Source organism: Scomber japonicus, chromosome 14 (genome assembly GCF_027409825.1).
Source record: "Scomber japonicus isolate fScoJap1 chromosome 14, fScoJap1.pri, whole genome shotgun sequence".
NCBI lineage: Eukaryota > Metazoa > Chordata > Actinopteri > Scombriformes > Scombridae > Scomber > Scomber japonicus.
Genome location: NC_070591.1, coordinates 19420927 through 19446694, shown reverse-complemented (window position 1 = coordinate 19446694; position 25768 = coordinate 19420927). Strand labels below are relative to the sequence as shown.

The window sequence follows — 25768 nt, the reverse complement described above, 5'->3', positions numbered from 1 at the left end:
GAAACCTTTAATCTATTTGTGAAAATGCTATAAAGGCAGTGAAATGTGGCTTTAGGATAATCTAGTCCAGATTTGAGTCAAGGGTCAGTGGTTTTTAATCTGGACCTGGTCTAATGAGGTCTACAGTCCAAAAACAAACAGTGAAATGTGCCTTCATAGCATTTTCACAAATAGATTAAAGGTTTCACAAATCAGGGACTGTGTTTTTATGAATCTTCAGGGTCTGTAGGATAATCTAGTCCAGATTTGAGAAGTCTAGGGTCAGTGGTTTTTAATCTGGACCTGGTCTAATGAGATCTAGACGTATTGAACAAAAACTGTGAAATTTTCCCTTTAACATTTTCACAAATAAAATAAAAGTTTCACAAACACAATAATAGGTTTCAGACAAAGTTAATGTCTTACCTAAAATATCTAAAATGTTTTCACATCAAGAAGTGTCACAAAAACCTGACAATTAGTGGGCAAACAGTCGCATTGCACGTTACATTCATTCCCCCTTAACTTTCCCTTTAAGTGCTGAATCGCCTGACTGTTGTTTTAAGACAGATTTGACATTTTTTGAACCTGTCCCTTTTAACCCATACACGTGTCCCTCAAGGCTGAAATGCAGATGGAGAAACAATCTTACAATTCTCACAATTAGTGAGTCAAAAAATGTAGTTTCGCTGTGTAGTTTTTACACATCTCCCTGTCACATGAAATACTTATGCAAGCACCAACTATTTTAAATTATAATAATAGAGAAACTCACACTAGCAAGTTAAATTGGATAGTTGAGTTCTGCAACACTTTTGCAGCCTCTGTGACTGATGCACCAGTAAGTCAGATAGCAACTGGCCTTTTTGTTTCTTTAAAAAAAAACAGTAATTAAATTAATCAAATAATGATGAGGATCCACTGTTGACTGACTGTTTAAGGTCAAGGTGGGACCACCAAAATTACAACAGTCTTGCTGTTTGTGAAACTGTGGGAAAAAGGCAAAGCCCTCCTCTCTCAGGATACCCCATTGTGTAATGTTGATGTGTTCTTTCTCTCTCTCACTCTCTCACACACACACACACAGCTCATGGGAACTGGCTGGCAAAGAGGGTCACTCACAAGAACAATGCTAATATACGCTCCAGTCACTGTGGAAGTACAGGAAATAATAAAGAAGCTGTTTTCTTTGTGGGAAGTCTGAGTTAGGTATTATGTTTGGTGTCAGCAGAGATTGAACAGCATTTATAAAGGCCACACTAAATTTGATTTATTACATAAAAAGGTCCAGAGAAAACTTTACAAAAAAACAGCTGGTATAAATATCCATAGTTGCAGTAAAAACGTTCATATACAAAATGTGAATATATTAATAGAAGAGATATCAAAGCAGTGAAACACTTCATAGTAATAACATTAACAGAGGAGATCATACAAACTGTTGAGATATGTAAGTGTAAAAGTTGAAGCACATCAGCGCTTTTATGGTTCTACTGCAGCCTTTACTTTTACCCTTTTACCTTCTCCCCTACATTCACTACTGAAGTTCTTTATTTGGAAATGTTCCCATAGTAAATCAACAATCATTAGTGTTGCACCCAGCCCTTGCCCTCTCACACACAGACACGCAAACTCACACAAAGATTACATCAGTCATGTATGCAGACACACTCATTCTCTGTCGCTGGTGTGACCTCTGCCTTCAAGCTGATGTTGGATCATAGACTTTAAAGCGCTGTACCTGCAGAGGTGAGAAAACACACTTGATTAGAGACTCTCTCTCTCTCTCTCTCTCTCTCTCTCTCTCTCTCTCTCTCACACACACACACACACACACACACACACACACACACTAAAACCCACACATTTCAATACATTTATTAACATTTATGTTACGAGTGATAAAAGACAATACCATTTTCCAAAACATCAGTTGCTTCTGTTACTATAACACTGGCAGTTACAATGAGTGTAATAAATAAGCCACAAGTGACCGGACGTCATGACATGCTCACACACACACACACACACACACACACACAAACATATTGTCAGGGTTACAGGGCTGAAATGTATGAGTGAAATTAGTCATATGAGTAAAATGATTAAACAATTATTACAAAAACCGTGAATGATAAGTGTCTCAAACAAACACTCTCCTGACAGAAAAACAACCATGTTTTGATGTTGTAATGCTGGCAAGAGACACAGATATTAGCCTCACATATGACACAGACAGGCTGTTAAAGAAGGTCTAGACAGGAGCCAGTTATGCAAACCTGTTTTCTCACTAGAGAGACTCTTGACTTACTTTTTAGTCAATTTGTTTATCTCGCGTTCCTCCTCCTCTTTGAGCTTCACTACAAAGCTGTCCAAAACTGGGATTTCAAACTTTATGTACTGGGCAACCTGAGGAGAAAAAAAAATCAAATCAGCATTTCCTCTTCACATACTGTAGATACACAGACAACCAAATCAACTTTTATACTTCATTTTCATCTAACAGAAGTAATATTTATGCATAAAGTATAAATATACAGGATATATAGCAGCTTCCAAACATATAAATGTATATGTGCAGTGTTACAGTATGTTATATGAAGTCATGTTGTGAGTAAATATGGCTCAGTTTTTGAATTAAGAAAAGAGTGTTTTGTTGAATATGTTAAATGTATTCTTTAAATGCTCTGAGGGATACAAATGCAATTTATTTTACCTCCGCTGTGTTGTGTTGAGGTTGAACTTACAAATCCAGATTTTCTTGTTGTGATTTGAATAAACTGACCCCTTAACTTGTGTTAATTTGGAATTTAGTGAATGCAACCATAAAAAATCTAGAAAATGACTCCAGCAACAATCCTGTTTTATTTATATTACTCAGTGCAGTCACAACATCTTAGCCCATTGTTACATCAGTCCCCAAGGAGGATATTTGTCCTCAGTTTGCTAAATTTAACCTAACTGTCTATCTTTAGTCCATTGTATCATTGTGGGTCTGTGTCACGTATCTTGGACGAGATGAGAAAACAGAGAGGCCAAGACTCACATCATATGTGACTTCCTCTCCAAGGTCAGTTTCCATGATGAAGATCTTGGAGATTTTCTCACAGGGTCCATAAAGCACACGAGTCACCAGCGGGTATTCACCGTCCCTCAGTTGGGTCCTTTCTACAAGGTAAAATATAACAGCTCAAATATAACACACACAAATGACACAAAAAAAACAATTTCTAGTGAAAAAACCATAGTGAAAGCTACGACTTACCACCAGACTCATGCACCATATAAAGTACAAACTCCTCAGATTTATTCTCCACCTTAAAAGACACAAATATGGATTATTTATTGAGCTTGAAGTTTTCCTGAAACCCAATATAAGATGTGACCAGCATCTTACTGCTTACCCTAAACTTGTGCAACAGCAGGTTGAGGACTTGTACAGTTGTCATGGAGCTGTTGACTCTTACGTTAGTGACTGAACCATATGCTGGAGTAAATACAGATGTCTGAAGACAAAAGAAACACACATGCTGAAATGCTCTATAACTGTGAATTTCTAAGGAAAGGACACAAAGTATTAGGAACTTGCTTCATCAACACTTGGACAGCTTGAACATTGACAGGAAATCTAAAACAGAGAGGAAATCCCTGAGTCTGCAGCTGGAACACACACACACACACACACACACACACACACACACACACACACACACACACACACACACACACACACACACACACACACACACACACACACACACACACACACACACACACACACACACACACACACACACACACACACACACACACACACACACACACACACACACACACACACTAATCAGGAGAAACTGATGAAGGAACAAGTGTCTCCCACAGGACAGGAAACTCCTGCCCCTCTGCACCTGGACATGTGTCATCGATGGGATACATTAATGTGTGCACGTGTATGTGTGTGCTGTCCACTGTACCTTGTGGTTATAGAAGTGTCCGTTGATTGAGAATCTGTGTGTGCGCAAGCGCTGCAGGTCTCTGGCAGTGTGTGTCTTTGACCTTCTCTGAACCTGCATGAAGGAAGCATCACTTCTGGTCCTCAGCAGCTGAGGAGAGTCCTCTTCCTCCTGACCACCCATGTCACCACCTCAGGGATGCACGTGAACAGTAAAACACATCAGATTATGTCTGTTTTACATGTAGTTCAGCAATTATGTGACTGATAAAGTCTGCGTTACAAGACATTTGTAGATAGTTTTATGGATTGAAATGTCAGGTGTTTGCTGGCCTGAATTTGTGACCTATACTTTTCCTAATCACCTTCATTTAGAAGACATGTTGATTTTACAAAATTAATCAATTTGTTAGTTCAAACTGGTTGATTCAAACATCATATAGCAACAGATCTTTAAAATCCGTCTTGAGACCATCTTTTTCTTTAGGCTTTTAATTGTCATCATGAAAACATGACTGGTGACACTCTGCTTATATTATGTATTTGTTCTCTATGCAAAGCTGCTGTATTTGTGTGATTGTATTTAAATGTGTCTACATTTTATGTATTGAGCCAAATTTTATTTATTCAGATGTAGAATACTACATTTTATTCATTTTCTGTTGATCCTCTGTGACTTTATTTGATTGTAGCTGTCATCTCTCTGTAAAAGCATGTGTGAAAATAAAACACTAATAAAATACAGATTTACTCAGTTGTTTATCTGTCAAGAAGAACAACTGTGGAAAAAGCTACCAAAAAGGCCAATGTTACATCTTGTTACAGCTGACTCTGTTTATTTATAGTGTTTGTGATCTGCCCTAGATGGCATTTGATGATAAACTGTGAGCTTACACGTGAACCAAGCTTTCCACTGTAAATACTGAAGGAGGCCTTTGTCGGGCTCCAAGTTGTCAGGGCATGTGTGTGTAATCTGCAATAATCCACCAGGTGTGTGTGTGTGTGTGTGTGTGTGTGTGTAAGGATGAATGCACGTGTTTGTTACTCACTAGCAGACCCGTTTGCTCTGTCCAGTGAATTATTGTTTGACTCTGCGGACAGCTGCTTTGCCACAGTATCGTTTCTGTAGAAAGACACACAATGTGTTCATTGTTTGTTGACATTCCAAAAACTCTTCATAGCATAGGCTACACATAGAGGCTACACCATTTAAAGTGTGTGTTCTGCTTTCATAACTGAAGTTCCAGCTGATTACTAGAGCTTTCAAATGTATCTTGATGACAACTGAGAAATTCCTTTGAAAGCCTGGGGAAAAAATATTGTAGGAGGACCTTAAGTTAGAAAAAGTGTTCAACAATTCTTAGAAAAAGTCTTCAACAATTTCTTGTTTGCTTTTTTGCCAAGAGTCAGTTGAAAAAATGTCTGTTGAATAAGAAGCTACAAACTGGAGCTATTTAGCTTAGCTTAGCTTAACTTAGCATAAAGACTGGAAGCAGAGAGAAACAGCTAGCTCTCTAATTAACACTACATATCTAGTTTGTTTGGTAAAGGCAGATTTTGTTAGAGTCAGATGAACATCTCAATTAACTCTTACCAAAAAAGTGAATAAATGTTTTGGAGAATACATTTTAATTATAGATTATTGAAAAGACAACCAAAGAATCTCGCAGATCATCCTTCACTTGAACTCACTTTAGCAACATGATCAGGGTCTGGAGGATCTAGCCTGTTTGAATTTTCCCTGATGAAGGTCTGACAACATTGTGTTATTAAAGTTAGTCTGTGGGATTCTTTGCTTTTGTTTCAAATCAAGACTTAAGGGTCATAAGACCTCATGGTGTGCAGGGTGGTTTCAACATTTGATTAAAGATTATTGCCAATAGTGAGTCAGAAAATAGTGAAAATGGTTGTTATAATATAATATCCCAAAGGAATATATCCACATTGCTGGTGTGATGTTACCAACAATACAAAATACAAATATATATAAAAAAATCAAATATATTCAACTTACTATCATGTATAACAAAGGCAAGCATCAAATGCTGCTCACATTTTTGAAGTTGGAACCAGCAAATATTTAAACAGAAAAAAATATACTTTAACACATAAGGTTATTTTTTCTCCTCATCTTAATTCCAAAAATATTAGCAAAAAACTAAAGTTTACCAAATCTTTATTATAGTGACATCTTGAACTACTCAGGTAAAAGGAGTTTCCTTAACTACATAATACAGGGTGGGGACACTGGTGCACAATGAAGTGAAGTGTTACAGTTTCTGTGTTATTGTGTGAGAGGTCACAGTTGACAAATGTGTAGTCACAAGGCTCACGTCTGTTTGTTCAGTGCATGAAGGCATCTAGGTGAGAGTTTGGATCATTTTGTCGGTTGTCAAGCATACCGGTTGAGACGAAATCTTTCATTGTCGTCGTGCATTTGAAGTCTAATTGGTCGACGAAGACCCCAGTAGATGTTCAGCAACCCCTCAAGAATGAGTTCTCCATCTTCCTATAAACACACATACACACACATATAACAATAATTATCATTCCTCCTGCTGAGAGGGGATATCCTGCTGGCAGCCAGCCACAGCGGCTCAATATCAAGTGTACGTGCAGGACCAGTCGCTCACAGCTCCAAGGTGAACCCTCTCATCTTGGAAAAGATTCTTTCAGGCCTGACCCACCCTTTTTATATAGAGCAAGGGGGAACTCACGTCTTGGAAAAAGGCAGAAATAAGAAGAACAGAGCCGTGGCTGCTTTAGGTCACGTACACGTATGAGGAGGCGTTTTGGTTTCTCAAAAGTGAAATTCTATATTTAGAAGAAGACTCACACTGACGAATTTGTGGCTGTAAAGGGGAAAAAAGGCTTAAATACTAAGATTGTTTGAACATAAAAAAACAAAAGTCTTAAGTGTCTTGTCTTAAAGTTAGGAGAACCAGTCAATTTTCTGTGCATACTTTACAACTGAACCAGTAATACATCACATAAAATCACAGACACTAGATACTTTTGTCTAAATAGCTTGTTATGTCGTCACTGTATCTAATTTGATACACCAGAGTACGATGAAGATCTTCTAAACCAGGTTCCACTGATGGAATAGTATATGAATCAATTTTCACAGAGTTTTAAAAGCCAAAGTGATACAGACAAAAACTAAAATAGTTACATTTCAGTAATTAATTCTCAGAAGTCAGTCTAAGCAGCTGATTCACTGCCTTGAAAGTTGTGATGACCCTGAAGCATTTTGTGTTGAACCCCAAGCAATGTAATGGTTCAGTGTAAAATGTAGAAAGTAAACACACAGAAATATACTGCAAGTGAGGAGAAAATACTATAAAAATGTTGATTTCTAACTTAAGGTGAATGATTCAGATTTCATTTTAAATGATCTACAGTTTAGGTCTACAGTATATCTCCCACACAGTTCTTTCTATACGGATGTATAACTATTATTATAACTATAATTAAAGCTGAGACTTGGCATTTGAATGTAGTATCCATTATTTTATTTAAAACTGTGCCAAACCAGAAAACCTGAATAATAAGAATATGTGACTTAAAGTCTGGGCTATAAACCTTGATCACTTTAATAACATATAATATTTAGGATATTTATAATAGGTGTAAATGGTTGATCTTTCACTTGCACCAGGCTGTCATTAAAAACAGCGGAGTCCCAATAGTATATGAGAGTTTGCCAATTAAGAAGTCCTTACATAGAAACATTTCAGGAGACATTGTATTGTAGAAGGCACGTGTCAGCTCATGGCATATAAAAGGTAAATTATTAGTGAACAATTTGTCTGAAGGTAAAACTACACTCCACCAAAGAAAGTAAAGAGAGAGTTAAGGGCTCATGTCTCCACAATCAGAGACTTAAAAAGTAAAAAAATTATATTTCTTTAACAATTTGTCTGACAGAAACTGCTTACATATTTAACTAAAACTGTAAAAACACTGCAGCACAAAGTATTCACATCGTCGGGGAGTAAGTTGCTCAAACAGCCACATGATTTGTTGTTCATACATAAACAGTTTAAAGAGGTTAACGTAATTATTCATGCTGTCAGTGTAAGCACCGTTTGCAGACTGTTCATAATTTGTGTGGATAATTTGTGGCAGACATATTTCCTACTTTATACAGTTATTGGTTGTGTCCATGTTTTACAGTAAAGGGATCGAAAACAAACCTCACAGTGAGAAAACTGAATTCCTGAAAGAGTAATAATACATTTTGGTGCCAGTATGACACATTTATGATGAACAACAGTCATTTTAATAGTGAAACATCAGAGAAAGGAGAGAGGCAGCAGAAAGTGGGTTTTTGGGAGGCGAGGCTTCCAAGGACTTCATTGTTTCAAGAATATAAACATTCACAGCAGTTGCACCACTGGACCTCGCTAACCCGCCCCTCCTGAGTTTCCTGAACAGGCACGAACACACCCTCACACACACACACACACACACATTCACACACATGTGAGTAAGGTCGGAAAAGCTATATTTAGCAGTTAGCTGTTAATCTGCTTCTGCCTGCCTCTATAAAGCCTGGATCCACACTCCAGTCCAGTAATACTCGACTGGGCGGACTACTCATCACTCTGTCTCACTGTGCGTGCCAGACCTACAACTCAGCCATCAAAGGTAACAGCACTTTCTCTTATTTCTTTCCCTCATTTTATTATATTCTTTATCATACAAACCATTAGTTTGTAGAGTTATTTATACAAACAGATTTAAAGGAGAAAAAAGAAGAAAGGGACAAATTATGATAGCAGTCTTGATAGCAGTGTCATCTTAAATTTTTAATATTATTACTTGTATGTCACACTATCAAATAAAGAAAAAAAGTACAATTATGAATTAATATTGTGTTAAAACAGCTAAATCGCTAAAGGGAAGCTGCAGTCAAGACATTAAACAAAGATAGATCAAGACAGACTGTTTTGGCAGCACAGTAACAGATCTAAATTTAACTGAAACCATGATCTAAATGTATTTTAATTAATATTTAATCATGCATAACTCCAAGTATTTGGACAAATATTCAAAATCACATTTTTTTCCTTCTGGTTGCAGCATGAAACGCAGGCAGTTGCTTCTCTCCCTGCCTCTCTTACCTACCATTACTGAAACGCTGGAGGACTCACCCATTCATCCCTCACCCTGCCAGTCTACCCAGACCTCACAGTCTCTAGAGGACTACATGACCAGTATACAGGCTCTGGCCTGCCCCGTGGAACCCCCAAGCTGCGGGCCTGTCAGGCTTCAGAGGTCCCCCAGGCTACGGCAGTTCTCAAAGACTCAGATGAAGCTCTCTGTGTCAGCCTCTCTTCCTCGCGGGTCTCCCCGCACTCTAAGGACTTCCAGAGCTTCCGCTCTGAGTCTGAACAGCACAGAGGATTTTTCTCTCAGAATGGGCAGAGAACGAGACTGCAGGGGCAAAGACCCTGTGGACTGGCTGTTTGGACAGATAAGGACTTGAAGAGATACTTTGTTGAGAGGAGCCCTGTCGGCACTTTGGAGGAATGAAGTTTGGAAGAATCTGTTTATGAACATTACAACAATGCGGTGAATGATGGGACTAATTATGATGGATGAATGAAGAGAAAACACTACATGACTTTGAGAAAAAGTGAAGATCTATTTATTTCTATGCACTGAGGACTCAAGTCTATGTTTACATTGTTAAATATTTTCTAAGAATGTATAGTTTATAGTTTGTAATAAAATACGAAAATAATCATGAAAATCTGTATTCCTTGCTGTGTTACTCCACACATGAGCTCAAATTCAGTTGAAATTAGAGCTGAGATGATTCAATCAAATTATTATTATTTTGATCAAAAGAAAACTTTTTATCAAGCAGCCCTTAGTTCCTGCTTGTCAAATGGGATGATTAGCTGCATTTTTCAGCTTTATAAAACAAATATCATTAACAACAACATTCTTATTACTTTTAGACTTTTAATCAACTGAACGATAAAGGAACATTTTAAAATACCAATGTAGTCAAAAGCACCCAATTCTGCCTATGCAGTTTTAATAAATGGAACTATTTATTCTAACTATGTATAGAGTTCATGTTTGCCATGGGTCCTAACTTAGTAACTTAGTTGACAACTCAAATTTTTTGTTCAATTTAACTGTAGCTTTTCTAAAATAATTTTCAAATCTGTTTTGATAAATAGTTTAAGTTTACTTTTCAGATCATATTTTACATACAGCGACAACATTAAAATGCTACTTAAACATTAAAGCATCAGCAATAATATATAATATGACAATAATATAATGTATAATACTGTATAACACACAGTGACAGTCTGAAAACATCATTCTGCCATCTAGTGGTATGAAATGCTGGTACAGTTGGTTGCTACAATGGTCTTTCATAATTTAAATGGCACAATTTAGCCACTGGAGGGAAGTGGAAGAAGAGAGCTCATCCAGCAGTAAAAACAAGTACACATTCCACATATATGTGATCAGCGAAGCTCGGTTTGGGAATGATAGTGCAAGTCACTGTATTATTCAGAAATTCACAGTAGGAGTTTGTTGTGTCTTAGGCCAGCTCCTAAACTAAATATGTCACTGCTGAGTAATACTTTGGCCACATGTCCACAACATATCTGGTTAGTCAGATATTTTGTAAAATCTTTCAGTCTTAATCTCTAACAATGGTCACTGTATCATGTCAATGCTATGTCATGCCAAGCATAAATTATTAGACCAGACGAAGAATAATTTCTTCACTTTGAACTGTATTATAGAGTGCAGTAGTGGAAGAAGTTCCAAAACCACTTTATAAAAATAATTAAATTACAAGTAGTGTAAACTACTGTCAAGTATTCATAATTTTACTTTTGTACTAAAAGTATTAGCAGAGAAGTGTATCCAAAGTAACTTGACTCATTGGGCAGCAGTGAGAGAGTTGCATTGTCAGATTATTAGTCATACAGTGCTGTGTAGCCTGGCCTGGTCTACTTTATATTACTGAGCTCAATACATCACATCTTATAGCCTTAGATAACCACTTGTGTCATAGGGTCGTAACAGTAGTATTTAAATATAATCTTCATAGATGTAGTGGGGTTAAAATTACATTTGACACAAAATAAGTGTAAAATAGCATGAAATAGAAATAATAATCCAATAATATAATGTATAATAATACTTTATAACACACAGAGTGACTGGGGTATTTTTACAGTATAGTATTGCTATTACAACTAATAGGTCTGAATTGAATCTGAAAACATCCTGCTGCCATCTAGTGGTGTAAAATGCTGCTACGGCTGATGGTCTATTACAATTTAAATGACCTGATTCAGCCACTGGAGGGAGGCAGAAGTGGAGACTGATACTTTGTATATGAATGCAAATCCACAGTACTCTCGTACATTTAGTCACTCCTTTATCTTACTGAGCCTTGTGTTGACTGCAGTCATGAAATCTTTTATCAAATTTCCAACATTACAACAGTGTAATATGAAAAGACTATTTAGTAATAGTGGGCAGTGGTTAGTGATTAATAGACTTTCATTCAATAAGAGGGCAAAGGTTTAAAGTGTTGTTAACAAATATGCTGAAGTGGTCTTGAGCAAAACAGCAAAGCCTTGCAAGCTCCAGTAAGACGGTTGCTTTGTAGTGTGAGAAGTGGAAGGAGAATATGCCTCCAGCACTCAGCAACATTATTACAGCTAATACAAATAGTGAGCATACTAAACAGTACATGCTAGAGTTTGTTCTCTCTTCAAAACTTCATGGTTAGTGGTTAATTTACCATTGATGGTGCCAAACCTCAAGGTCAACAGATATGAAATCCCACAACATGACAAACACACATCACCTGACTACACGTGCAGAGCATGATCACAATGTAATTTTACCAACATTTACACTGTATACCACCTCACCTCCTATTACCTTTATGGGAATGATGGTGCCAGTCAGCCTATCATTCAGAATTTCACATTAAGAGTTTCCAGATGTTGGGAATAGGCCAGCTTCTAAACCAAATATGTCACTGCTGAGTAATATCTTGCCCACATGTCCACAAAATATCTGGCGAGTCAGATATTTTGTAAAATATTTTGGCCTTAATTTCTAACAATGGTCAATGTATCATGTCAGGCATACATTATTAAAGCAAGAGAAAAAGTGCTTTCTTCATTTTCAACTGTATTATATATACACACATATGATCATGTAGTGGTGGTAGAAGTTGCAAAACCACATTAAAATGTTTTGTTTTTTGTTTTTTACAATTTACAATGTTATTAATATTCTAATATTACAATATTCCAGTATTATTATCATGTATTCATCATTTTACTTATGTAAGCACAGAAGTATCAGCAGAGAAGTGAAACACAATTAGGTTGACTCATTAGGCAGCAGTGAGAGTGTTGTATTGGTAGATGATTAGTCATACAAGGTAGCCTTGTCTGGTCCACTATATACTGCTGAGTTCAATACATCACATTTTATAGCCTCAGATAACCATGTATGTTGTATTTAAATGTAAAGTTAATAGATGTAGTGGGGTTAAAAGTACATCTGACACAAAATGAAGTGGATTATAAGTGTAAAATAGCATGAAATGGAAAAGTAAAGTACAAATACATCAAATTTGTACTTGAATAAATGTACTTAATTACTTTCCAGCACACTATTTAATTAGGCACTAAAGGCTTTGTAGAAAATCTCTTTTCATCACCTCAGTACGGTGGCCGAGACCCGCCATAGCTGCAAATAAAAGTAACGCTGCAAACAAAAAGAAACGCTGCTGCAAATAAAAAGAAACGCTGCTGCAAGTAAAAGAAACGCTGCAAATAAAAAGACACACCGCAGCAAACAAAAAAAACGCTGCAAATAAAAACAAACGCCGCTGCAAATAAAAGAAACACCGCAGCAAACAAAAAAAACAAAAAAAAACACCGCAGCATATAATAATAAAAAAACGATGCAAATAAAAAAAGCCACAACGGAAGTGGATTACCGGGGACTGTTTTTGCCGAAACACCGGAAGAAGAAACAACAACAACAACAGGACTACGAATTGGAAAACGAACTAGAAAGAGTCGCTAAATGTACTTTTTAATGTGTTATTTGGTCAGGCGATGTTGCTTGTGTTGTTGTTGCTTGTACGTGTAGGTCAGGAAAAGACGTAAAAGGGACCGTATATGGTTTGTTATTTGTGTTATTATGTTACGTGTTGGACAAAATACATGGACATATTGAGGAAAGTATTTCGATGTTATGGAAACGGATTTCATATTTCACAAGAACGGATACTTGGCGAGCTGTACAGAAAGTCCTGAGTCATAAGATGATCGGTGTGGATAAAGGGAAGACTTTGAAGGTATGTAGAGATTATAGCTGTTTTTACTTTAGCTGAGTGGCTAGCCGAGCCAATCGCTAATACTATTACGGCTGTGAGCAACCAATATAATTCGTGAGTGGTTTTGAATGAATCAGGGCAACCTATGCTTTCTAACAATGTATGGCATGAATATATATGTTTAAGGGTTGGTGTTTAAAACATTCAGAAGGACTTGTGGCTACCTCCCAACCTCCGACCCGTCCCGTAGGCGGAACAACGACAGTAATAAGCTGCCGGCCCGGAACTATGTAGCCGTCAGTTGTTGCCACTCTCGTTAGTGGTCTCCCGGTGTTAGCCGAAGCTGACAATACACCGGCATTCTCCATTTCAACTTCAAACCTGGGGCTACATCGCCTGACCAAATAACACATTAAAAAGTACATGTAGCGACATTAAACACTACCATTTTCACTTACTTTCTAGTTCGTTTTCCAATTCGTAGTCCTGTTGTTGTTGTTTCTTCTTCCGGTGTTTCGGAAAAAACAGTCCCCGGTAATCCACTTCTGTTGTGGCTTTTTTTATTTGCATCGTTTTTTTTATTATATGCTGCGGTGTTTTTTTTTTGTTTGCTGCGGTGTTTCTTTTATTTGCAGCGGCGTTTGTTTTTATTTGCAGTGTTTCTTTTATATGCAGCAGCGTTTCTTTTTATTTGCAGCAGCGTTTCTTTTTGTTTGCAGCGTTACTTTTATTTGCAGCTATGACGGGTCTCGGCTACCGTACCTCAGATCCTATATAATAAAACTTGATTTACAGTAGCATGAACAATTCTGTGGTTTCAGTTTACTGTCTCCTGTTATCCTTTCATGAAGGGCATGATTATATTTTCAATTTTATCTAGTAAAGAAAATGATGATTTAATGTCTTTTGACTGCTGTTGTTTAGTAGTAATACATAGTAAGACTGGATGATTTGGAAGAGATGAACAGGTTCTTTCAAAGAGGCACATATATGTCTGAGTACAACAATAGACAGAGAATAGGCAATATAGGTTAGTATTGTCCAATTTCTGGTCAAAGAGCCCCTCAGAGTGTACAAAGGAAACAGGTTTCTGTATCGTTTTTACACAGAAAGGAAGGAAGAACTGAACAGTGGAACAAGAATAGAATTGTAAGAATAGTTGTTTATTTAGGTGTATTAATCATGGGCCATATCACAGATGGTCTGATGGTGTTGGGCGTAACTTCTCAGGAGCAGTATAAATGTTTTTATAATAAAACTAGCAGTGCTGTCTTTACACAGTACACAGAGACATTGTTTGCCTAATACCAATAAATTGCCACAGTATGATTTGGGATTTAGAGTTGTTTTTGAAGTTTTGTCTAAAATCACAGTGATTAATTTATGCTTTCAAACACCATGTTTTAAGTGAGGTGAAGAACAAATTGAATGAAGAAAAAAAGCAGTGTGTGCAAACTGGATTGTGGCTCCTGACTGGAAATATGTGATGTATATGTGGAATCTGTTCAATTTTGGCAATAGTCTGGCTAAAAGGCTGCTATGGCGCTGTAGAAATCTCAAAGTCCTGCTAAGCGGACACTGAAGTGAGTCATTTCCCTTCAAAGTGAGTAATTGTTCTAATTTGGATGAGACCAACACCTTTCCTTCTGTTTCTTACTACACTGAAACCTTGAACAGGGAGAGTGATAATACACACAGCAACATATACCGTAGAATCACCAGTTTCAGACTGAGAAATGATTAGCTATAAATTAGTAAGACAACAGGAGATAGTTAACAATGTATCCTACCAACACACACTGCTCAAGTATCCCTAAGGCTGGACACAGTTAAGACAAGACTTATTTGGTTGGTGCAACAAATGTAAAATCCAGGACTGGTAGTTAGGACCAGGGTTAGTAAACCGAGACCAGTTGCTGCACTCCATCCCAGATGACCTGCTACGAAGTTACAGTGGCTTTAAACCAAATTGTGATGTGTTAAGTCACTCGCAAGTCTATAATGTGGAATTATACTGAGCAGATGCCTGTTTAATCTCTTCTCATTAAATATCAGTGTTCAGTGAAAATGAGCCTCTGAAGAGTTTTAAGCTATTATATTGTTGTATTTGGTTAATAGTGGATAAATACTGTCGATATATTGTGAATATTGCATGTTGCATATACTCTGTCATGTTAGGTCTGAGACTGTGTGGGATTTTCCCAAGAATGACACAATTTAATGAGTGCGGCTGAGAGGGGCGACAAATCATGACCATCCTGGCCAGTCTCCCGCCCCACACACATACACACACATGTTCTCTCTCGACAACCTACTGGTGACCATAAAGGGGAACTCCTGACTGTCAAACCCACAAAACAACAAAGTTATCAAACAAATAACCACACTCTTGCCAACAGCTTTACAGGCAAACCACAAACAGCAAAACTGGAAATGCTTTGCTAAGCGATTGGTATAGTATATAACTGAAATCTGAAAGTCCCTCTCTTCTATAACCATGTTCATATGGAGGGAAAAGGGAATTTTTGTGGTTTGTCAGGCGTTTACCATGTTGGAAAGGAACCCAGGAATCTCAGGTTTGTGCTTACAACAATCTCCACATTTGATGCCTGTTTTCAGTCCAAGGTTTTCTCGCCTCACTGATTACTTGAGAATCAAAGTGCCGGTGTAACTGGTTTCTGTACTGTTGTTGTGACCCATTTTACAATGGTGTTTTGTTCTGCAATCCAGCACACCCCGCACCCACATCGCCGAGCAATTGACAACAACTCTCCATTTTTTACCTATTTATTTCCGCCTACACAGTTTATGGCTAGGTGAGCTGTCTGTGTCTGAGCGTCTCTTACCTCATGAGTCCTCAGCTGGAAGTTTTTTCCTTCATGGTAACAGTTGTAGGTTCTGAGCAGTGACAATATATCAGTCCTGAATATAAAGAAGACAAGACAATAAACAAGGAGATTAGGTCCTGTACATGCCATTCAGTGCAAACGATGATGACATTTAATACATGTAATCATCATTGTACTTTTCCTTGTAATTACTGTGCAGTGTGAACTTAAAGGACTCACTTTGGTATGAGTTTCTCCTCACTGAGCTTCACGTAGGTCTGACACTCAACCATTCTGACTAGAGCCCAGCTGTGGTAGAAAAACATGCGAGACAAACATTAATAATGTTAATAAGGTTTGCATAATTATCTCTATAAACTTTATCATTCCAAGAGAGAAACATGTCCTTACACATAGAAAAATATACTGTATTTATAAAAAACAATAAATAAATATAGTTTGCACATTAATTTAATATGATGTCATGTTTTATTTTTGGTTCAGTTAGAGAGGACGGAGGATGTTTTTAATGAAACATTGTTGGACTGAGGATTCCTGTGCTGAAACTAAGAAAAAGGGAGCGATTACATGGTGTTGTTGGCACAGAGCCAGAGGTCTAATACATGTTTTGACCATGTTGAACAAAAGCCGGAAAAAATGTGTATCTTCTGCCTCATTCAAGGATGACTCCTGATACATTTCCAGTTTATATTCATACAAACTAATCATTCACTCAACTCAAGTTATCTCTGTGACACAGTTTCTACAGAGAACCAGTTCTTCAGAGTTTTCATCCGCAACATCAGTTTCTCTTCTTGAAAAAGGAAAGCAGTGCACATTTTTTTTTAAATGAAAGGAAAAGGGGAAAGCTATTTATCACTGTGTCATTCAGGGTGTTGAATCATTTCTAACAAATCCAGAGGGATGGTGCCCTTGATACCAGCATCCTGACTCCTGTGTCCTGAGACTGGAGGGGGAAAATGCCTTTGGGAAATTCCTGGTTTGGAAAACCCAGCTGAGTCTGCTGGTAGGTTGGAAGGAGGAGGGGCATAAGTATAAAACAGCAACATGTGGTGCAGGGGCTCAGTGTCAACGCTCAGCCTGTTTCCAGTATGAAGCTTTACCCTTTGTCAGTGTGTCAGGTCGCTCTTCTGGTTCTCTGCTGTGTAATGATCACAGGTAAGAATCGACACATATACTTTATCTGTGTATTTAGTGTGTATAGTAACATCTGGTTTTAAGTGTGTACTGTTGTTTTATTTTGGCAAAACTGTCTGTGTGCTGTATTGAATCATTATTGAATCCTGTTACGATGTCTGTGCAGTGAGAGAGTCAGACAGCGCGTTTGTCCCGGGAAGATGTATGTGTCCACACACGAAGCCAGGTGTCAGAGGGAAACTGGTGAATCTTGAAATCCACCACAAAAATGCCAGCTGTGACAAAGTAACAGTCATGTGAGTACCAGATCCTGCAGATACACAGACATTCATACAAACCTGCAGCCATATGAGAGTGACTAAAAGTGTGGGTTTGCATGTGATTTTCAGAGTCACAGTAAGTACCAATAAGCGGGTGTGTCTGAATCCAGAAGGGCCGATGGGAAAACAGCTGATAAAGTGCTGGAATAGGTGAGATCTTTCATTCTTGAGCACACACGCTCACACATACACACCCACACACTCTTGTCATGCATCTGTAAGCCTTTTGAAAGCCTTTGTAAACCCACGGAAGATCACCTTTCAATTTAAATTAAAAACAAAAATTGGCAATGACCTCTGCATACAACAACAGCGATATTCAGTGTTCTTATTACAGGATTGGCTATTCAGCCCAGCACCTTAATTGGTTAAAGATGTTTCCCAACCTGTCTTCACATTTCCTGTAAATCATTGCCCAAATATTTATTGCCAAGCCAGTTCTTGTAATAACAAACCAAGTACTGGCACAGTTTCTTGATTGTTCCTGCACATATTTGGGCACTTCTGAGGCAGTAAAGAGCATCATTTAGTGTCTCGAACATTAACCAGCATGTGTATAAGAACCCACATTTAAAGTAAAGTAAATGTAGCCATGAAGAAAGTGATTATGGTCACTCACTGCAGAAACGTCCTTCCACAGCCCCACTTATAGACATTTTTTTAAACTTCTCCTTGTGTTTTCTAGAGCTCATAAATTGGGTCGTGATGTGAAGCTGTGCCTGAAGAGACGAAGAAGGGGAGGCAAAGGCAGTCAGCGATCTCGACAGAGGAGCGGGCTTCACAGCAAGACAGCCTCCTCTTCTAACTCCCAATAGCCAAGCAGTCTGACAAATGATACTTAACTACTGTGCGGGCGAGAGAATATACACAGTGATTCTTTCCCCACTGCAGTCATATACTGCAGACTGATATCCAGGCTGTCAGCAGTTGTTTTAAAAAGAACAGTGGACTACTGTTTTTTTTCTCTTTCTATAAATGTCAGGCAGCTCAGACATTGTTGTCTGACCTGAAAATCAATCTCCCAGCAGCTGTGGACTAACCCTAACCCTTTTTTGTGCAGATGACTGATAGTAAAAGTAAGCCCTGGAGGCTTGTCATAAATGTTACAAGTTTTAGCTTAAAAATACTGTTAAATGGTCAATGTATTGTTTATAGGTAGTTCTGTGTATGCAGCTGGATAATGTAACTGAATAGACTTTGTTACTTATTTATTTTTATATGAACATATGTATTTAACATTTTTTTTAAATAAATATATCAGAACAATAATGTTCATGTTTGTGTGTTATTGACTGTTTAAGCTCCTGCTTTTCTTGGAAACTGAAGAGAAGATAGATTACTTCCTTGGCAGGATACGGGAGGTCACTTGACCAACAACCTCAGCTTTAGTTAATAAATGACAGGAAGTGAGTCAGTAGCAGGCACAAGGCAAACATGTCTTACTAAAAACATCTGCACAAATATCCCAAAGCCATAACAGGGGATAACTTTGTGTTGTATTTGAATGTAAATTAAACAAAAAATAAAAAACTAAACATCTTAAAGTGGAAAAGCTCTCTGTTAGGAAATTTTCCATCATTAATATGCACTGGGTCAAACTAGGCTTTGTGGTCATAGCAAGGCCTCAGCAGTGAGTCTGCTCCTTTTGGGGAAAACAGGATACATTCTGATAGTGTTGCTATAGCAGCCGAGGTCAGATATGCGTTTGACTTTTTTCCCTGAATGGGGTAGAGGCAAGAGGTTTGATATAGTGTTGGATGTAGGACAAAGGTTCTGAGTGAGGTCTAAGCAATGTTTTGTCTATAGACAAGTAGACTAAATTCTGTATATTGTAGATGTGTTGGATCTGCCCATATATGGGCATAGCTCAACCTTGGGCATTATCTGTGTGGTTTAAAGTCTATCCCCAGAGGAGAGAAACTTCAGAATTGAAGGAAGCATCAGAACATAATGTGTACTGATCATTCATTCACTTCTCCTTGATCAAGTAAAGAAACCTTTTCAATACAAGACATCCTGGACTCCTGTCTACTCTCTCCATTGATGTATGGGCTGCATAATTAAAATCACTATCACTCTCAACATGACTTTCTACTGTAAGCTATAAGTACCCTTTGGTTGTAAGAGCATTTGTTGCATATCACAGGTTATCATGTTTTAAATTTGTATGGACAACTGTCAATCACCGGTACTTTCAGGTGATCAGGGTTTAAGCTGTTTGAAGAGACTGGTTTATGACACATAGTAAACTTGTTTCATAGCCCCTCTGAGATTTCTTGCAATGTAAGAGGATATTTCCCACAAACACATGCAAACACATACACACATTGAACACTAGTGCCTATTTTTGCACAAACATTGATGTGCATAATGGAAAGTGAGGAATGAAAGCGTGTGTTAGCTTGTCTTATGTCCTACCTAAAAATCCTGTTTGGCATTAACATGGACTATTGCAAAACTGCAACGTGATCCAATAATTCCTCAGTGCCTGACAGCACATGTTGCTAAAACAGAAAGTGAAAGTGACCTGTTACATAAGGTTCACTTTGTCTGGAGAATTAGGGACTTTAGGGAACTTTAGGGACTTTCCCATATTAAGTACTCCCTTAAAATCAATATCAGAAACATAACTAAGTACATTTACTCAAATACTTTATAATTTATAAAGAATGTATTCAATTTGCGTCCTTGCTCTGTAATACCCAATAAGCAATTAAAAATGTGCTTCATTTTGACCAAATAGAACATTAAAATGTTGTTTGATGTATTAGTAATAATACGGTTATACAATAAAATACACTTAACACTAACAGGAGCTACTGCCAAATGAACACCTGGGAACATTTTGCTAATTCAACATATCTACTTTACTGAAAGTCAAACTTTGCCTGCAGGACTTCAACTTGTAATGGAGTATGCAGTTAAATTGAAATACTGGTACTTTTATGAACTGTATCTAAATGATCTCAATATATCTTCTGCTGCTGTTAAACTCCCATTTAAAATTTACATTACAGTGTTGTCATCAGTACACATTAATACACAACATATTCCAAACTTTTGTTTTAGATACCAACTAAAAAACCTCACGTGTTTCCTTCTCTGTAGACTACACACATCTCCTCTTTCTCAGATCTATACAGTGGCCTCTTGTCTTTTAAAAAATGGTTTTAAATACTGCTGTTGATTTATATAGCACTGAATGGTTTAGGGTCAAAATATATTTTTGATTTGCTGCTATGAACCATCCAGACCTATCAGGTAATCTGGAACACGTTTGCTCTCTGTTCCTGGAGTCAAAACTAAACGTGGAGAGGAAGCATTCAGTTTTTATGCTCAACACATCAGGACCAGCAAACATAAAATGTGCTGTACAAATAAACTTGCCTTGCCTTAGTGCAAAGGTAACTGCATCGATTATTTGATAGCACTCATTTTATAATCAACATTCATTACCAAAGATATGGGGGAAAGACAAATGTCTCACTGAAATGCAATAACATCTTATGTATGTTTTAACTGTTAATCTCCTCTTTGAGAACTGAAATCATCTTCTCACATGACTGTCAATGTTTTTAAAAGGTATTTTAGAACTTGATGTATTTCATTGTGTTTCAGTGACTCATTGAGTCACTATTAATTAATTTATTGTATCCAGATAGTTATTGCGCTGTTTTAAGGAATCTTACATTGTCTTCAGGATGTTATATTTTGTTGACTGTGTGGAAATTTAATTTATGATTTACATAGCAATGTTTTTCACTTTGATATACTCTCAAGACAGATGACTTGTGTTATTTATGCTGTCTGTATTCATTGTTGTTGCTGCCTATTTTGGCCAGGACATTTGAAAAAAAGAGATTTTAATGTAAATGAGGTTTTCCTGGTTGAACAAATATTAAACAAAAACTGATACTATAACATATGTACTGACATTGTTGGTTAGATAGCTACTTGTTTGATATATGACTAAAATGGACATTGCCATGATGTTGATTCTACAATGCTGCCACCTAGTGGCTACAGCATGGAGGGCACCAAACTTTCTCCAGATCTGCAAAGTGGAGTAGTATTGCCCTTATGATTCATAAAGTTAAGTGGAAGAGGGCTGACACTAACAATTATTTTCATTATTGATTAATCTAATGTCTTTTTCTAATGAAAAAGACACTTATTCAATCATCACATTTTAGAATATGAAACCAGCCTTTTCAGCATTTTTGCTTAACAAAATGACTAAAACAAGTTGCTGGTTGAATTCCTGTTGATCAACTAATTGATTATTCATTGCAGCTCTGGATACAGAATGAAAGTTCACCTGGATTGTGATCTCTCCTGACTCTGACTCTACATGCAGGAACAGAACCAGTAAGATAATAGATCGTCGATCTATTATCTATTATATGCTTTGGAGTTTTTTGGTTATTGGTTGGATGTCTTGCTCCTTTTTCAGATGACCCACTTAGTTTCAGTATGACTACACATTCGACCACATGTTAAAAAGGGAAGTTTATGTCAAATGTCTGATTTGGTGTTCAGTTAAATGGTGTATGGTATTTTTATATTTTCATTCCATTAGCATTTTAGCACTTTCCCACGAAAATACTCAGGAAACACAGGAAGTGATGCTTTTACATTTCCTGCAGCTGAAACTGAAGTTTCTATGGAGAAACCCCCCCCCCCCAAAAAAACAGAAGAAAAACATGCTTGCATGAGCAGTGACCACAAAAACAAGGAAACAGATTGCCCAGTGCTGACCACACCACTGTCTGACTGGGAAGTGATCTCTGGCAAAGTGAGGTGCATCAGCTCAGTAAAGAATACAAAGCATGAAAGATGGTGGCACAATGATTTGAGAATCTGATTCAACTGTGTTTTTCATCTTATCCTCAAGCAGGTAGAGGACATAAACACAGATCCAAACCCCTACGACATGAGTGAGAATAAAAATACATAATGGATTCAGTGTTTATGTTAATTACTGAGAGAGACAGTGCCCATCAGTCCACCTTTTTACTGACCTCCACTTTTATCCAAGGAAACTGCTGACAGTGTGGGCATAATGGGATGGTCAGTCTAACTTCATGCATATTTATACATTATAATGGGAGTATAAATATTCCATAACTTGAAAGGACTCCCGTCTGTCACCATTATTATGAATAATTCAGTCACAACACATGGCTGCACAGGAGAAGAACGAAAGGGCTAAGAGTATAGGGGTCACTCTTTAAGGTTGAGGCTCAGATTTAGCTGAATTTACATTTGAATGTCTCGTCTCTTCTCTTCTCACTGGATTACGCTGTATCTCGCGGTGGACAAAGAACCTTCATTGCAGGTCTGCTAATTGGTTTCATCATCGCGAGATTCGTATCCAATTATCGCACCTACACTGGCAGCTGCGCCCGAAGACGGTCTAGTCCCATGCGTAAAAATGGCCAAGAGAGCTCAAAATAACCAGGAAATCTCTACAGCATTAATTCCGAGACCTATTCTGACTGCAGAGAAAGGTAATCATCATTTATCAGAAAATCACCTTCTGCAGACATATTTCTATTTTACTGGAGCTATTAGTGGAACGCGTAAAGGAGCACAACAGATGAGAGCGCAAGAAAAGGAAGTTTTTCTATCAGACACCATTTAATTCGTGTTCCTAAATGCATAAAACTGAATTTACACTTTAAGTATCCTGCATCCAACTTCACAACATCTTGTCATAAGGTCACTATTCTGTTTTCGGGGTTTAAACACAAGATCATCTGAATTAGAAAAGAAACTACTGTCTCTCTCAGTATAACCGTATAAGACAATACAATCTGGATCAGTCTGGGTCTTACCATAGCAGAATAACTCCCCTGTTTTCTTCCGTATATCCACCGGCGGTGTATCTCGCTTATCATTTCCAGTCTTCATGCCTCCCTCACCGTGCGGTATTCAGAGCTGGAAGATAAAACTGACAGCAGAGTGATCCAACAGAAGGCCGCGCTGATAAGCGTCAGCCAATCATCGTTGAGTGTGGGCGGGGTGAGCAGTCAGGGTTGCAAGACTTGATCAAGGTGCCTCTGGGTGTCTTCAATTCTGGGTTTTTTATAAATGAAAAAATCAGTTTTGTATTTTGAAACATTTCTAATGAATTGATATAAAACTATAGAAGTCTTTTTTTCATTATGGAAAAATATTTGAAGGGTAAAACTATTGCATTTGGCGTTAACAGAACAAAGAAAAAGTTCTACATTTTAGTTTTTCTGCCTTTTCAAATGCAGTAATATCAAAGTCAGATCACCTTAACACAGTCAAAACCAAAACACCTATCCTGTTTTTTCCATCTCCGCACTAAAGGTAGAAGTCACTGTGACCTGCTAAGATTTATTCCTCCCATCCTGTTTTTGAACCTGCTTCTGCCATCTAGGAAACCATTGTAGGATGGAAACACAAGCTGTAGGAAGTCTCTCTCTCTCTCTCTCTCTCTCTCTGTCTATGTCTCTGAAGGGGAGTTATGATTTAACGTATACAGAGGAAGTGAGTTGTTCCAGCAGCTGAATAACTTCCCCCAAAGAGAACAGCTCACACTAAAGGATATGGGCATGACAAAGAACATCCTCAAGTTGGTGGAACATTTACAATATGGAAGCTGACTGGAAATCCTGACGTTCTTTTTTCCCTTCTTCTATTTATGACTGGGTCGCTCAGCTGCTAATTGACCAGAAAACATTGTGAGGAGTACAATACAACCCTGAATATGGGCCAGTGAGCGGCCTCAGCAAACTCTGGACAAAGACTCCCTGTTCTCTTCATAAAACACCAGAACGGCTCATCCCTCCTGACTTGATTCACATGTCATGGCTTTACTCCATTGTGCAAAAAAAAAAAAAAAAAAAAAAACATGTTCAAAAGATTGAAAGAGCATGACACCATATAGCTGCTGGGGAGAATAACCCAGCTGTTTAACCCGCAGGCTGTTTGTGCATGTGTGCTGTCTGCTGTCTGATCCCAGATCTCAGTGAGGAGCTTCTGATGAATGAGGTTCTCTGCTTTTATTGATTCTCTCCATAGCTTTAATACTATGGAGAGATTGCCTCTTAAGGCTACATACAGTTATATACCTACAGTTCAGTGAACAAAGGACTGTGGAATACAATGTGTGTACAGTGTGTGTGTGTGTGTGTGTGTGTGTGTGTGTGTGTGTGTGTGTATACAGTATCTGTGTGTGTTTTGACAGAAAAAAAACGTATTGATTTATGGCCTGAACAAAAAAGGAATGCCTGTATGGAGAGCCTTTCCTTTGTAGCGTGATGAGACAAAAGAAAAACAAATGAAATGTGGCGTTAATACAGGCTTTTTATACTGTACATGAGCAATTTCTGTATTACAAATGTGCTAATTTCAAGATGATTTATAGAGCGTGGGTCTGATTCACTCACCTTGTTCATATCATCAATGCACAGCATACAGTTTGACATTCTATTAATGCATGAATAATATCTGTAATTTGGCACATTAGATATATTTTGGTGAAACACAGGCTTACGGTGGCTCTGTAGCGGGTAATCTGATGTTCCTCTCATCACCATAATAACATGAGCACTCCTCCCAGAGCTCCGTCACCATGGTCACCGTGCCACACAAGACAAACACACAAATGAGGAGACTTGAATGTGACTAACACACGCACCTGCATGAGCTCCAGTGGCTGCATTTCTCAGTCACATTTGCACATATTTCCTCTGACGTTGAATGAAAGAAACACTTGATCTAATTTATTGCCTTATGAATAATGTATGCTGCACTAACTGGATTGGATTGCTCCACATTAATGTCTTCTCTTCAATCAATGCTGGCTTTGCAAAAACAGACCATCAGACTAAAAGCCACCCATGCACACATGTGTCTCGGTAAAAATGGTTTAATTTGTTTGAATGTATGCTTTTGATGCTCAAATTGAAAAACAATCCACCCCCCCCCCCCCCCATTTTGTACAAATAGAACTTTTTGAAATAAAAAACACCTTGTTAATAAAAGATATCTAATAATCTTCATATTTTGGTTCTGCAATCACATACACTCATCAGCCAAAATGCTCAAAAGTCTTATTTTGTCTGTCCTGATATTTTATAAAAGCACTAAGCCAGTATGAACACATTACTCAAGCTTTCAGTAAAGAGCTCTGCCTGCAGTG

At 37.7% G+C, this 25768-nt stretch overlaps 2 protein-coding genes across 2 annotated transcripts; one reads left to right on the top strand and one right to left on the bottom strand.

Moving 5' to 3' along the window:
* Positions 1 to 1244: 1244 nt before the first annotated feature.
* rassf4a (Ras association domain family member 4a) lies at positions 1245 to 23511 on the bottom strand. The gene is made up of 11 exons (XM_053333218.1): positions 23430 to 23511; positions 16355 to 16423; positions 16133 to 16208; positions 6334 to 6440; positions 4981 to 5054; positions 3954 to 4123; positions 3384 to 3485; positions 3245 to 3296; positions 3026 to 3147; positions 2291 to 2388; positions 1245 to 1720 (listed from the first exon to the last, which is right to left on the bottom strand). Exons 2-11 carry the CDS (start codon positions 16405 to 16407, stop codon positions 1651 to 1653), a joined length of 924 nt encoding a protein of 307 aa, XP_053189193.1. The 5' UTR covers positions 16408 to 16423; positions 23430 to 23511; the 3' UTR covers positions 1245 to 1650.
* On the top strand, positions 17209 to 18833 carry LOC128373014 (platelet basic protein-like). The gene is made up of 4 exons (XM_053333236.1): positions 17209 to 17293; positions 17439 to 17568; positions 17662 to 17742; positions 18278 to 18833. The coding sequence occupies exons 1-4, from the start codon at positions 17227 to 17229 to the stop codon at positions 18405 to 18407; spliced, it is 408 nt and encodes a 135-aa protein (XP_053189211.1). The 5' UTR covers positions 17209 to 17226; the 3' UTR covers positions 18408 to 18833.
* Positions 23512 to 25768: the final 2257 nt, after the last annotated feature.

Coding starts and splice junctions, on each gene's coding strand:
- LOC128373014 (XM_053333236.1), top strand. CDS start 17,227: ATGAAGCTTTACCCTTTGTCAGTGTGTCAGGTCGCTCTTCTGGTTCTC. Junction 17,294..17,438: donor CTGCTGTGTAATGATCACAG/GTAAGAATCGAC, acceptor ATGTCTGTGCAG/TGAGAGAGTCAGACAGCGCG. Junction 17,743..18,277: donor CTGATAAAGTGCTGGAATAG/GTGAGATCTTTC, acceptor TGTGTTTTCTAG/AGCTCATAAATTGGGTCGTG.
- rassf4a (XM_053333218.1), bottom strand. CDS start 16,407: ATGGTTGAGTGTCAGACCTACGTGAAGCTCAGTGAGGAGAAACTCATA. Junction 16,209..16,354: donor GAGGAGAAACTCATACCAAA/GTGAGTCCTTTA, acceptor CTTTATATTCAG/GACTGATATATTGTCACTGC. Junction 6,441..16,132: donor TCCAGCTGAGGACTCATGAG/GTAAGAGACGCT, acceptor GTGTGTTTATAG/GAAGATGGAGAACTCATTCT.